Genomic DNA, 14,089 nt, shown 5'->3' on the forward strand with positions numbered 1-14,089 from the left:
GATATGTTTTCCTCTCCCTGTATTTTTCATATTTTAAAGGACGTCGTCTAGCTATATGCCATTTCCCTCTCTCCTTACTTAACAAGAGTTATTTTTTTGCTTTCATTTCTTGGAAATAGAGAAGAAAAATAACCACCTAATTAAGATTAAGATGTTCTCCATTGAGATGATAATCAGCTAAATAAAAAGAACTTCTTAACACCTGCACAGTCATTTATAGTGAATAGCTTTCATTATACAGTACATTAATATGAGAAAAGCCAATGTATTAATAATAGTCTTCCCATCAAGGAAAATGATATGTATCTCCTTTTATAGAAAAAAAATTTTAAACCATCCTTCAGTAATATCCTAGTTTCCTTCAGACAGGAAGCACATGTTTCTTTTCCCTTAAGTTTTCCTATTTTCTTATAGTCTCCCTTAAAGAACTAGCTGTTGGATCTATTTATCAACTTTATCATTTTTCTGTTTTCCAATGCATTTAAATTTTAATTTTTATTATTTTCTTTATTCTGCTTTATGTTTGTTTTATTGGTCTTTCCTTTCAACTACTTTTTTTCTAAATATATTTTTATTGATTTCAGAGAGGAAAAGAGAGGCAGAGAGAGATAGAAACATCAATGATGAGAGAGAATCATCAATTAGCCACCTCCTGCATGCCCCACACTGGGGACTGAGCCTGCAACCTGGGCATGTACCCTGACCAGGAATCAAACCAGTGACCTCCTGGTTCATGGATCGATGCTCAATCACTGAGCCATACCATCTGGGCTCAACTTCTTTCACTGAATATTTACTTGACCTACATCCCTATTAAATAAAATTATTTAAGGGTATTTATTAATTTTACTGAGTATAGTTTCAGCTGCACATAAATTTTAAGAAATAGAAATCTAATTTTTAATTATTTTCTAACTAGTCTTACAGGGTATCCCAAAAAATGCATACACACTTTAACAGCTGATAGCTCAGTTTTGAAAGTGAAATGTATTTTAATAAACACTGCCTTTATAATTATTCAAAGTGTGTGTGTGTATATACATTCTTTGGGACACCCTATATAATGGTAGTTTTGCTTTTTGATTTGACTCCATCTTTACATAGGACATAGCATTTTTATTTCCAAATGGGTTGATAGTTTGAATTAGTTTTTGATGATTATTAATTTCTATTTTATTGTATTCTGGAAAAAGAGACCTACAGAGTTGCTTATTTGGGGAATTTGTTGAGTTTTCTTGGTAGCCTGATATGTGGTCAATTATATTAGATCATTAAGTGCATTATTAAAATTCTCTATGCCTCTATTTATTTTTTTTGTCTTTATGTGGCCAAAGTCTCTCAGAATGAGAATTTTATTTCAACATTTCCTCCTTGGTGGTTTTCTCTTATAATTTGTTCTATACTCTCCCCCATATCACATATGAAGGGCCCTGGATGTGGTAGTTCAGGATGGTTGTTGCCTCATCTATGCCACTCCTTGACTCATCTATGCCACTCCTTGACTTGTGAGGAACCTCAGAGCTGATAAAATCTGGCCCTCAGAACAACCCATTGGCATGGCCATTACTGTCATCACCACTTTTTTACAAAAGCTACAACTGAAATGAAATGACTTGCCCAAGTCATACCACTCAAGTCTGTCCTGAGACCCCTAGCTTGGTGCCCTTTTCATCGTCCCACTCCGTATAATCACAGGTCTGTCTCCTCAGCTGGACTTCGAGTTCTTGAAGCCTGGACTCACACCTGTTTCCTCCACAACACGGGTGCATAGGCGACTGGTCTTCCCTGTTTATCCTCTGAGGGATATCTCACAAGGGGGATAGGGTCTTGGGGTTGAGAAGGGTGCAACTGACACACAGGACATAGAAAGAGATTTACCGACGTGCAGCGAACAACTGTTATGGAAAGAGAATCTTCAGCTTCCCTGAAAGAAAAAACACACAAAAAAACTTTCGTCATTCTGGGTGATGTGAGTGTGTGAGTGTGTGTGTGTGTGTGTGTGTGTGTGTGTTCAGTAAAAAAGACTGGCAGAATTACAGAGCAGCTGCTCTCTCCTCAGCCTCTTTGGCTCAGGAAAATTGAGAAGGACGTGAGGAAAGCAGTGATCTGCGAAGGAATTTACGCGGTCCCAGAGTGCCCCATGAGGGGATCTTCAGATACCTGCCTCTACCCAGGGGTCCTCAAACTTTTTAAACAGGGGGCTAGTACACTGTCCCTCAGACCATTGGAGGGCCGGACTATAGTTTAAAAAAAACTATGAACAAATTCCTATGCACACTGCACATATCTTATTTTGAAGTAAAAAAACAAAACGGGAACAAATACAATATTTGTATTTGCATGTGGCCCGCGGGTCGTAGTTTGAGGACCCCTGACCTAGTCTACGCCTACAGCCACTGAATTAAGTCATGTAGACTTAATTTCGTCTGTATGATGGAGAATTCTTCCAGTTGCTATGACCACTTGCTAGGTTTATGTTAAGAGAAAACACAGCAGTAACGCAGATATTTTAGGTTGCTATATCAGAAAACGTAGTGCCAACCATATCCACTCGTTTAACTGAGCACCCACTGTGTGCCTGGTCTCAAGGAGATCCTGTCTGGGCAGAAAGTGAGGCATTTACACAAATCTCAATGACACCAGGTAGAAAGTGGTAGGTGCCATATCGATGGAAGTACATATACACCAATCAGGCTGTATCTGCAATAACATTTAAGAAGAGGTATCAAAAGGGTGAAAGAAGAACAAAGAGACTGAGGATCAGCTTAGCCCAATCTTTGGCATGTATTACAACCCTACACATTCTTAAAGGGCAGGGCCTATGTATTATTCATCTTTACATTCCCCGCAGCATCCAGCACGGTATCTTGGCCATAGTGAGGGTTTGACAAACAGCATCCTGTGCCTCCCAATTGCTTCTGTCGGCCGATGAAAGAGAGTAGATCGTAACCGAGATGGAATTCTGAAATGAGGCTGTTGTTGCTGCTCTACAGGATGCGGGGTCCTACTGACATCGCGGGGAAACCATCCCTGTCATCCACCTTTGGATGACGGGAGACATTTTGTACCTCAGGATATCCACTGCTCGTTCATAGGAGAGGTCTTCAGCCGGCTCGTTGTTCACTTGGAGGATCTGATCGCCGGGGAAAAGCTTGCCGTGAGCGCAGCCTCCTGTTAGACAGAAAAGAAGTAACTGGTGCTGGCCCTGGAGCACCCACACCTGAATGGCAGCCTGACGCAGCCCCCAGAGCTCTGGATCACCCCTCCCCCATCCTGATCTCCCCCGGACAGCCTCAGGCCCATGTTGATCTCAGTTTTCCTGTTTACAAATCTTGGATAATGTACCTACCATCCATCATCTTCAAGGGATGACAGGAGACTGTCCTGGGAAAGACGACTAGCAGGACTCCCTGATCAACAGAGCTGGCCAGTAAGTCTACTACATTCATTTCTAAAGAACTGTGTATGTGTGAACTGAAATGAGTAGATTTTTAACGAACGCCAGATCTAACATCAATACATAGCTGGAGTGTGAAAGCAAACAGTAAACATTTCCAGCCTGCTCCTCTTCATTGTGATACAGCCTATACTTTACAAAGACTCAAGTGAAAAGAAATCAATAATTTCTATTACTGTCTGACCAGAAACTGTCCCCAGCTTGGCGGGTTCGAAGAGGAGCACTGGTGGATCCAAATACTGTCCCTGCCCCCGAGACGGGCCAGGGAGCGGAGGGTGGGCAGAGCCCTGCTTGAGGCCAGCGGGAGCCTGGGGTTCAGATCAGCAAGTGCACTGACGCTTCCTCCCCTCCCTGCCAGCACCAGAGGAAGGTGCAAAAGCCCAGGAGAGAATTAGGCCAGAATTAGGTGTGCCCTTTCTAACTCCCCTGGGGCAGCGTTTTCTGCATCGTGTTACAGGATAGAGAGATGGGAAGAGAACCACAGCTTTTTGCCCCCAGGAAGCCAAACTCCTTTCCAATTTCCCAGCCAGCGCCTACCTGGTGTGACGGCCACCACTGTGAGGGGAAGGCTCTCGGAAATGTGAAACCCATAGTCCTGCAGGAGGGCATCTTTGTCTACTTTTACTGTGTGCTTCACAGGGATGAGGGTCTGGGTTGGGATCCCAGGGGACCCATCGGCTGCAGTGACTTTAGCCCTGGAAGAGAAGGAGAATAGAGAGAGAGAGAGAGAGAGAGAGAGAGAGAGAGAGAGAGAGAGAGAGAGAGAGAATCCTAAGTGGTGGCTACAAAGCAGGTCAGCCCTAGCATCCTGGGGGAGGAAGAGGCAGAGCTGAGGGGACCACTCTCCGACACAAACACCGGGAGATAAAATACCAAGGAGCACCATGTCTTCAATTCTATGGGCACTCAGAGGGGAGAGCAGCTTTAACTTTGGGGGACAGGGGATAAGGAATCAGGGAAGCATTTGCTACCTGGAAGAGGTGACATTTAAAAGATGTGAGGGTACACCCTCACGGCCCAGATCCTGGCATAGTAACTGCTGCTGAGCGAAGGGGTGGGTGGGTGGGTGGATGGATGGATGGACAGGCATTCCAAGCAGAAGGCACCACTTGAGCCGAGGTACAGAGAGGAAAAACAGGGACCACAAGCAGGACTGAGGAGTTGTTTGGTTTGGGTGTCTGATGATGCCTACTTCATACTGTGTCTTTGGTGAGTCTTTTACCTGTTTTGCTTTTTGATGGATTTTGCTTTCCTTTCAACTTTGTAACTGGATTACAGAGCAGCTGCTCTCTCCTCAGCCTCTGTGGCTCAGGAAAATTGAGAAGGACAGGATTTCCAACATGAAACCCCTGACAGTGAAGACTTTCTCTATATTAATTTTTAAAAACATGTATGTTCTCTATATACCCAAAATCAGGTCAGTTGAAAGTTGTATTTTCTATCTCTCAAAACCACCAGGTGAGTTACAAGTGATCGTTTATCGGATTGTAGCAAATGATTTTTCTCCCTCTAAGAGTCAGCGGTTCTTTCTGGGGAAGGTCAAATTGTGCCGGGATGAGGTGTTTATTGTCACTATAAACTACAGAAACGTGGAGAAGGAACAGCTCCTCGGGCCGCTGCAGTTAAGGCCTATCAATCACTCTCATCCATTTCCCAAACTCTGCCTGGATCTCTGACTAATGCAATAGGACCTCACTCATCTGAGAATCCCCTCTCCGTCATTTATCACAATCTCCTATTTCAACAAGGACCAGGAAATATGAAAAACAGTCTCGTGGAGCCAGAATGGCACGGGACAAGTCAAGTGCAAAGCCTCCTGCACATCCTCCACCCAGGAGCTCCTCAGACAGCAAGTGTAGGCTGTCTGAATAGAGGGTGACTGGACCCACACAGCTTAGAAGCAAAGAGAAGATTTCTTCTAGGCGAGCACATGGGTAGTACTGAGAAGTGTTAGCAGATAGACCTAATGAGAGGGAAGAAATAGAAAGCTGTGAAAATTTGTACAGAATAAAACCCATCGCCATTCCTGATTTTAAAAAACAATGCCTTACAGCTATGAAAGGGGCCTTCTGAATATAATAAATAACATAGTACACTGAAAGCCAAAAATCAACACCTACATCCCTTTTAAAAAGGAACAGGAAGGATGCCTTAGACACTACCCCTATTTTATGTAGCAGGAGAAATGCTTGTAATAGTTTTCACAGAAGGAAAACCTGTAAGAGGCACAATAAGCAGAGGAAGTGGAAAAGTACCACTTTTTTAAAAAAAACAGATGATGATATTCACCCTAGAAAATGATCAACAGAGAATTGCTAGTGGTGAAAAAATAAGTTTGGTGAAGCTGCACAATAAAAACACAACCGCAAAAAGCATTCAGCAAATTCATTAAAAACAGATTAGTTGAACGTGTATTAGGGGGTAGGCAATCTTAATGAGCTGATGCAATAGAGGATGACACAAGTAGTTGGACGAAGTTATGCTGGATTCCAAACTAGTCTCCCTGGAGTTCTCAAATACATTGGCCTTTGCACAAGCTCTTCCCTCTGCCTAGAATCCACCCCACCCCAACATACATACTCTCTACAGATTCCCCCAACACACCTGACCATGCACCTGACCTGCCCAACTCCTACTCTGTCCTCTGGTTTTGGCAGAAATATCTGCCTCTTGCCCTAACCGGTTTGGCTCAGTGGATAGAGCATCGGCCTGCGGACCCGAGAGTCCCAGGTTTGATTCCTGTCAAGGGCAAGTACCTTGGTTGTGGGCACATCCCCAGTAGGGAGTGTGCAGGAGGCAGCTGATCAATATTTCTCTCTCATCGATGTTTCTAACTCTCTATCTCTCTCCCTTCCGCTCTGTAAAACATCAATAAAAAATATTTTTTTTAAAAAAAGAAAGAAAAATTGCCAAAACCGGTTTGGCTCAGTGGATAGAGCGTCGGCCTGCGGACTGAAAGGTCCCAGGTTCGATTCCGGTCAAGGGCATGTACCTGGGTTGCAGGCACATCCCTAGTAGGAGATGTGCAGGAGGCAGCTGATCGATGTTTCTCTCTCATCGATGTTTCTAACTCTCTATCTCTCTCCCTTCCGCTCTGTAAAAAATCAATAAAATATATTTAAAAAAAAAAAAAAAAAGAAAGAAATGTCCGCCTCCCCCTGCTGAACACGCCCATGGAAACTGTGCTTTCCTTTTTGAAGTGTACAACATATTTGTAATGACCAGTGCGAAGTCTCTTGTTCGACTACAGTTCGTATGGCGAAAACTATGTCTTTCTCGTCCCATGTACTGAATCCAATGCTAGGCATGGAGCAAGGCTTGGTAAATGTTTGGAGAACAGAAGAGAAAACAAACCTTATCCCGTGGTTAAATAGGACCCATTTTGATGCTTTTCCAATGGGTAGGCTTGTCTGACTTGTCCATTTGGAAGGGTGTGTTCCTCAACAATAGTAGACAAATGAAGCCCCACTGTGTTGACTAATCCCTAGACCGTGCCAGTAGCTCTGGCCCAAAGTCTGGATTTGACATCTTCCCCGAAGGCCACGTTTCAGCTTTTGTTTGGGAAGGGATTGCTTAAGAACATGACCAGACCATGGCCTCTCCTCACACACACACAAAACGTTCAATATCTGACAGGAGCTGAAGAAAATGGTCTCTGTAGCAAAATTTTCTTCTGATGCATTTTATAAACGTCAAACTAAGGACTGGTAATCCAAAAACCTATGTCTGCTGCCTCCCCCTGCTGAACACGCCCACGGAAACTGTACTTCCCTTTTTGAAATGTACAACTATCTGCAATGACCAGAGTGAAGTCTCTTGTTCGACTACAGTTCGTATGGCAAAAACTGTCTTTCTCGTCCCATGTGCTGAATTCAATGCTAAGCATAGAGTAAGGCTTGATAAATGTTTGGAGAACAGGAGAGAAAACAAACCTTATCCAATGGTGAAATAGAATCCACTTTGATGTGATGTAATAATTTCAAATCTTAACTCCAAAATCATTCCTATGATATGACATTGGAACAGAAATAAGACCTGTGGTTACACTAATGGAATTCCTGTCCTATAATTGAATCTAGCCTAAGGTAGAACCAGGAAAAAAAATGTTAAATTTATCATGAACATAGTCTCATGTAGACCAATTCCATATTTTATGGGCTATCAGTTCATATTGAGCTGATCAATAACACAAAAAAGGAAAAATACCAGATTATGCTTCAAATATTCTCTAGCTTTTTATCTGCTTTTTATATTTTACCTCTCTGTTGTAGCAACAAAGAATTCATCTTTGAGTTCCAGCGGGATGCGGAGAAACTATTTTGAATCTATGTTTAAACACTGTATTATGTTCAGCTTAAGTGACTTAAAAACTAAAGTCTGGCTGAAACCGGTTTGGCTCAGTGGATAGAGCGTCGGCCTGCAGACTGAAAGGTCCCAGGTTCAGTTCCGGTCAAGGGCATGTACCTGGGTTGTGGGCACATTCCTAGTAGGAGATGTGCAGGAGGCAGCTGATCGATGTTTCTCTCTCATCGATGTTTCTAACTCTCTATCTCTCTCCCTTCCTCTCTGTGAAAAATCAATAAAATATATTTTTAAAAAAACAACAACAACAAAAAACTAAAGTCTGGTATAAGCTGGATTTTTAATCTAAAGTTTATTCAAGGAAAGAATAAATAGAGGTAGCAGCACCCTATACCAGAAAGAAATGCTTGTGGCTGTGACAGTTCCGAGGAGGGTCATTGAACATATGTATTGTGAGTAAGTGCTATAGGGCAAAGGCCTACAGTTAAGAGAACTTATTCCATTATTACTTTTAAAAGGAAATTCGGGAGACAATGGCAACTCTGCACATGCAGTGCAGAGCCTCTCAGCCTCTTCTCCTCGAACCTTTCCACCTTTGCCCATGGGACAAAATGCAATAAAAATTGGTACCATTATTGGGATGCTAGAAAGTCTAATAAGGCCATCCCTATAATTAGCAAACAGACGATGGTGGTAATGAGCAGGTCAATTTGGAAACCAACGGCAAGGGCAGAGACACTAAGTTGCCATGGTGCATGTGTGTGCACACGTATGCCTGTTTGTGTGCACATGTGCACAGGCATGTGTGTTCATTAGTAGTAGGATTCAAGATACGTTGAAAGAAATCACCTTATTCAGCCCTGAGGATAAAAGCAAGCACCAAGAAGAAGACATCAAGTTGCATTCAGCTCTTGGTTTCTTTAAATCTCACTCTATAAAAGTAACATTTCCAGATTAAGCATAAGAAAATTCAATAAATCTTATGCTGAATTGTTTTAATGATAGAATAAACTTATTTTAAAGTTCACATGGAAAAATAGGCAGGTAAAAAACTAAAAACAAAGAGTAATAAAAGTCTCACTTAATAGATAATAAATGTAAGTAAGTTTAATACAGGCGTGTGATACCAGGCAATTAGACCAATGGAACAGAAGAACTAGCCTAGAAAGAGATCCAGTCTTCCACTCACAGACACAGGGATTTCCTAGATGATAAAGAGGGGTCATAGGTCAGCAAAGAAAGGAAAGATCACTCACAGTTAATGGTAAGTCAAACTACTTGCTACTTTGGAATAAATCAAATTAGATCTTCATCTCATAGCCTATACTAAAATAAGCTCCATATAAAATAATTAAATATAAAATATTTTAACTATTAAGTTGAAAATTAATTAACCTAATTTCATTAATTATTGGATGAGGATTTTTCTAAGCTTAGAAGCAATCAAAGAAATTGCCAAGAAATGCCATTTAACTACATAAAAAACAAAATTTTTGCAGGAGAGAAAAAGTTGGTATAATTAAGGAGATAAGTATACTATAACTCTTTCTCATTTTATCACTTCTACAGTTATACAAAGCTGTTAAGAAGATGACAATGAAATTCAAAGCAAAATGCTTGCGAATTAGTTATGATTTAATGTCACTATGCTGCAGCTTTTACTAAGTAGTCTGCATTGCATTGTTTACACAGAAATTCCAAACATGTCACAGAGACCATTTGGGGGGTTAGCTATTTCTAAAAGAGCACTGATAGAGTAAATGTTATTTTTATATTGGAATGTGAAATTATGTAATGAGAGAGTAGTCATCTTCATCATATCTGAATAATTTTGCATCTGAATAATTTTGCATCTGAATAATTTTGTATCTAAATAATTTTGTACCTGAATAATTTTGTATCAGCTATGATGAAGATGACTACTCTCTCATTACATAATTTCACATTCCAATATAAAAATAATATTTACTGTATCAGTGCTCTTTAGAAATAGCTAAAGCCCCCAAATAGTCTCTCATTCAAATTGAGTACCACTGTCTGAATTTGACTAGTGATTGTAAATAGCCACCCACTGAAAATTAATTTTAAATTTAAGCAATCAAAGCAACTTTGGAAGTTGACACTCTTCCCCAGAAAAGCACCATTTTTGGATGCATTATAAAGTTCTAACATTACCCAGGTTCATAAAAGTTATCAATTTGTTTAGTGAGTTTTGGAAATGAACAGTTATTTTTAACTAATTTGTTCCCAGATGATTCAATTACACTCTGACATAAGGTTTAACATTTATGGGGAAAAAATGGCAATTATAAGTAAAGTACAACCAGCTGAAGTGAATGGGAGATTTTTAAAGTCTGAAAAAAATAACAGGATTGCTACAAGATACATGCAAACTTATAGGGCTGCAGATGAATTTGTTTCCTTTTTCTGGACTTTAAAAAACATTTCAATGTACTTTTTAAATTTCTTGCCCTGGGTATCAGGAAACTCAGAGTCAATTTTTGTATTCAAATGTGAAATCCTACTTCTAATTGGTTTACCATTTACTCTACTCCAGGGAAATTGCAAAAATTGTAATTATCCACCTCAAACGCTTTTCAGTTCTGTAAAAAAAAAAAAATTTTTTTTTTATTCTTACCCAAGGACATGTTCACTAATGAAGAGGGAGAGAGGGAGAGGGAGAGATGGATTGGTTGCCTCCAGTACATGCTTCGACCAGGCATAGAACCCAAAACCTAGGTATGTGCCCTGACTGGGAATCGAACCCATGACTTTTTGGTGTATGGGATGACGTCCCAACCAACTGAGCCAGGGCAGCTTTTCAGTTCTTGGTCATCAAGTAATCTGAGGGCACAAAGAACACAGACTGTATCGAAGGTTCAGGGTTAGAGATGAGAAGCAATTTAAATAAGGCTACTTGTGGTTTATCCTAGAAACACAGAAATTATGTCTCTCATGGACAGTGCTATGAATCTGTCCCTCTTTTTTCTTCTCTTTCTCAAGCACTTGGCAAACAAAACTCCCTAGACCAGTGATGGCGAACCTTTTGAGCTCGGCGTGTCAGCATTTTGAAAAACCCTAACTTAACTCTGGTGCCGTGTCACATATAGAAATTTTTTGATATTTGCAACCATAGTAAAACAAAGACTTATATTTTTGATATTTATTTTATATCTTTAAATGCCATTTAACAAAGAAAAACCAACCAAAAAAATGAGTTCGCGTGTCACCTCTGACACGCGTGTCATAGGTTCGCCATCACTGCCCTAGACACATGGAACGATGCTCAGCATCATTAGCCATCAGGAAAAGGCAGGTCAAAACCACAAGGAGATACCACTGTACACCCACCAGGATGGCTACAACAAAAAAGACAGATGATAACAAGTGTCGGCAAAGATGTGGAGACATTGAAGCCATAATATTCTGCTGGTGTGAATGTAAAATAGCATAGCTGCTTTGGAAAACAGTATGGCAATCCCTCCGAAGGTTAAACATTGAGTTTCCCTATGACCTAGCTGTTCTACTCTTAAATATTTACCCCAGAGAAATGAAAACATGTTTAAACAAAGAGTTATTGACAAATGTTCATAGCAGCATTATTCATAATGGCCCCAGAGTGTAAACAACCCAAGTGTACATTAACTGCTGAAGGAACAAAGTAAATATTCCATAATGAAATGTTATTTGGCAATAAAAAGGAATGAAATACGGATACATGCTATTATATGGATGAACCTTGGACACATGCTAAGTGAAAGAAGCTAGTCACAAAAGACCACATAGTCTATGATTCCATTTAATGTGAAATATCCAGAACAGGAGATTCTATAGAGATAGAAAGTAGATGAGCAGTTACCTGGGGGCTGAGGGAATGGCAAGTTGGGAATGACTGTTAGTGGGTACGGAGTTTCTTTTTGGGTTACTGAAAGTCAGAATTCTAAAATAAAAATTCTAAAACTTGATTCTGGTGATGGTTGTACAATTCTATATAGACACTAAACATGTTACCTTTTATTTATATTCTGTGAGAGAAGCTGGATATTAGAGAGTTCCAACGTCAACTATTTAGGCAACATCAAGTTATACAAATCTCTTTCCTGCAGGAGTTCTCAGAGCCTTTACTGTGCTAAAATGAATCACCAAGTGGTGGTGGGTTGGAGTGGGATATAGGCTGTATCACTTCCCAAACAGATCTGACCTTTCTTAAGGAGCAGCATAACACTAGGTTTTGCAAAACCCACTTTCGGAAACAATGGGCCTAGCAGTTTTCCCGTTTGTTCATCAAGCACTACTTCACCACTTGCAATCGCCTGGAACTCAATCCTCTGGGCTATGAGAGGGGGCTGATGCTTTCCCTGCCCTCATAGAGCTTATGCTAGAAGAAAGAAAAGGGATATGCTCGAATAAGTTGAACACATCAGAAGAAGCACAACGGCAATTCTACAAATCAAATACTATGGGGCCCTGTGGGAGAAATTAATTCTGACTGTGGGCCGGGGACCACTTCATGGAAGACACAGCACTTTAGCCAGACCTTGCACTGTAGGTGGGTTCTGGACACATGGAGATGGGGGGAAGGGATGTGACACAGAAGCTCGGGTCTAACTACGGGGTGGAAGGGAAGGTGGGGTGGTTACAGTGAGGGAATAATGAGTAGGTCACTTTAGCTGGAGTATGCTGTGACTGAGGCAGAGTAATAAGACAAAGAGCTGTAGAGGATAGTGGGTTGATCACGGAAAACCTTGAATGTCAAACACAAAATGTTTAAACTCATCCTATAAGAAATGAAGACCCATCAGAGGTTTCTGAACAGGGGAAGGGGGGTTGGTGATGGTCCTATACAAGTCACTCTCTGAGACTTGGCCGTTTCATCTGTAAAATGGGCCAACTCTACCAGCCTTATCTCATCGCAGTGTGTGAGGATCAGAGCCCTTGGCCGCAGTGCAGCCCTGAGCAGGGCTTATTGCTCAGCAGTACAACAGCTGTTTCCAGTTCCTTCGGAAGAATGTGTCTCAGAAACACCTGACACGTGATATTTCATCTCGGTGGCAGGGCCAGATGGGAAATCTGAGATGGAAAATGAACACTTTGAAACAGAACATATTTTAAGTTCTCTTGTAGCAGTCAAATCAGATCTGTATTTGATTTCATTTTATTTTGTTTAGAAAGAAACAGGGACTGCAAGGAAGGGACAGCTGCCAGAAACAGAGACTGGGAAGGAGTATCCACAGCAGATTGTCTGATCCTCACACCAAGGATGAAGACAAGGGGTGTGTGTAAGACAGAGAGCGAGCATGAGTGAGCGTGTGTTCAAAAGTGTGTGTGTGAGTGTGTGTATTCCAGAGTGCACATATGCACGCGTGTGTGGGTATGAGTGTGTTGGTGTGTCAGTGTGTCTGTCTCTGTAAAGGTGTGAGTGAGTTTGGTGTGAGTGTGTCTGTGTCTGGGAGTGCACTTTTGAGGGACACAGTGGGAAGCGTTGGAAGGGGGACAGAGAGAGGCACTCCCGCAAAATTGCTGACCTGTTTACACCTCTCCCACCATGTGGGGCACTAAGAACAAAGCAAGCGGGAGACAGTGATCCCCAGGCGCTGCCAAGACTGGCAGAACCTCCTCCCACAGGGACACCAGAGCTTTACAGACAGAAATCCCTGCCGGCCCAGGAGCCTTACCGGGCGGAGCTGTCCCGGGAGCGCCGGAGCCATCTTGCCACCATTTGTTCTATTCTGTGGGCTTTCCGTGTCTCCAGCTCTTCCATTTACCTAAACGGAAGAAGAGTTTCCTTGAGAAGCTGGCCAACACATTCTGAAGAGGATTCCGACGAGTCACTCTGATGCTTCCTGTATTTGCCCACTTTGAGACACGCTCATCAAAGAACGAGGGCCCTCCTTCTAGCTGGAAGGAACATACACAGGCGCTCCGGGGCCACCGAGCGAACGACGTTAGCAGCCCTCGGCCCTGAGGAGTCCTCGGTCTCATGGTAAGCAAGTCGGCTTCCCATCTAAACAGTTAAACATCAGGATGAGGGAATAAAATAGATAAGGCTTCTCCAGCTGTGACTGTGACCTCCTGGGAGAGAGACACCTTACTGCGCGACACTGCCCCCGCCCCCCGACCGTGTGTGCACCCCGACAGACAGCGCGGCTCAGTGCTGCCAGCATCAGCAACTGCACGCCGCACAGGCCTGTTCTTCTGAGTTCGGCTTCTTTTGCTCAGTGTTTTATATTTAATTTTTGAATAGGTGATTCATTGGCATAATTCAAACCCTACACTGTAAAAGGATATACAGTTGCTGTATTGTGCACTTAGAATGTTGTTAAGAGGGTA

The 14,089-nt window shown here is 41.9% G+C and overlaps 1 protein-coding gene across 1 annotated transcript in view; it reads right to left on the reverse strand.

Annotated features, from left to right (window-relative positions):
• FRMPD1 (FERM and PDZ domain containing 1) overlaps nt 1-13,567 on the reverse strand; it is a 38,863-nt gene extending 25,296 nt beyond the window's left edge. Inside the window, exons 1-4 of the mRNA XM_006103213.3 lie at nt 13,435-13,567; nt 3,995-4,152; nt 3,069-3,171; nt 1,879-1,924 (exon numbers count right to left, since the gene is read on the reverse strand). Of these exons, the coding sequence (XP_006103275.1) occupies nt 1,879-1,924; nt 3,069-3,171; nt 3,995-4,152; nt 13,435-13,520 (393 nt within the window). The 5' untranslated portion in view covers nt 13,521-13,567. The remainder of the gene's footprint in view (nt 1-1,878; nt 1,925-3,068; nt 3,172-3,994; nt 4,153-13,434) is intronic.
• Between the last annotated feature and the right edge of the window lie 522 nt (nt 13,568-14,089).

The sequence above is a fragment of the Myotis lucifugus genome, unplaced genomic scaffold (genome assembly GCF_000147115.1).
Source record: "Myotis lucifugus unplaced genomic scaffold, Myoluc2.0 scaffold_472, whole genome shotgun sequence".
Taxonomy (NCBI): Eukaryota; Metazoa; Chordata; class Mammalia; order Chiroptera; family Vespertilionidae; genus Myotis; species Myotis lucifugus.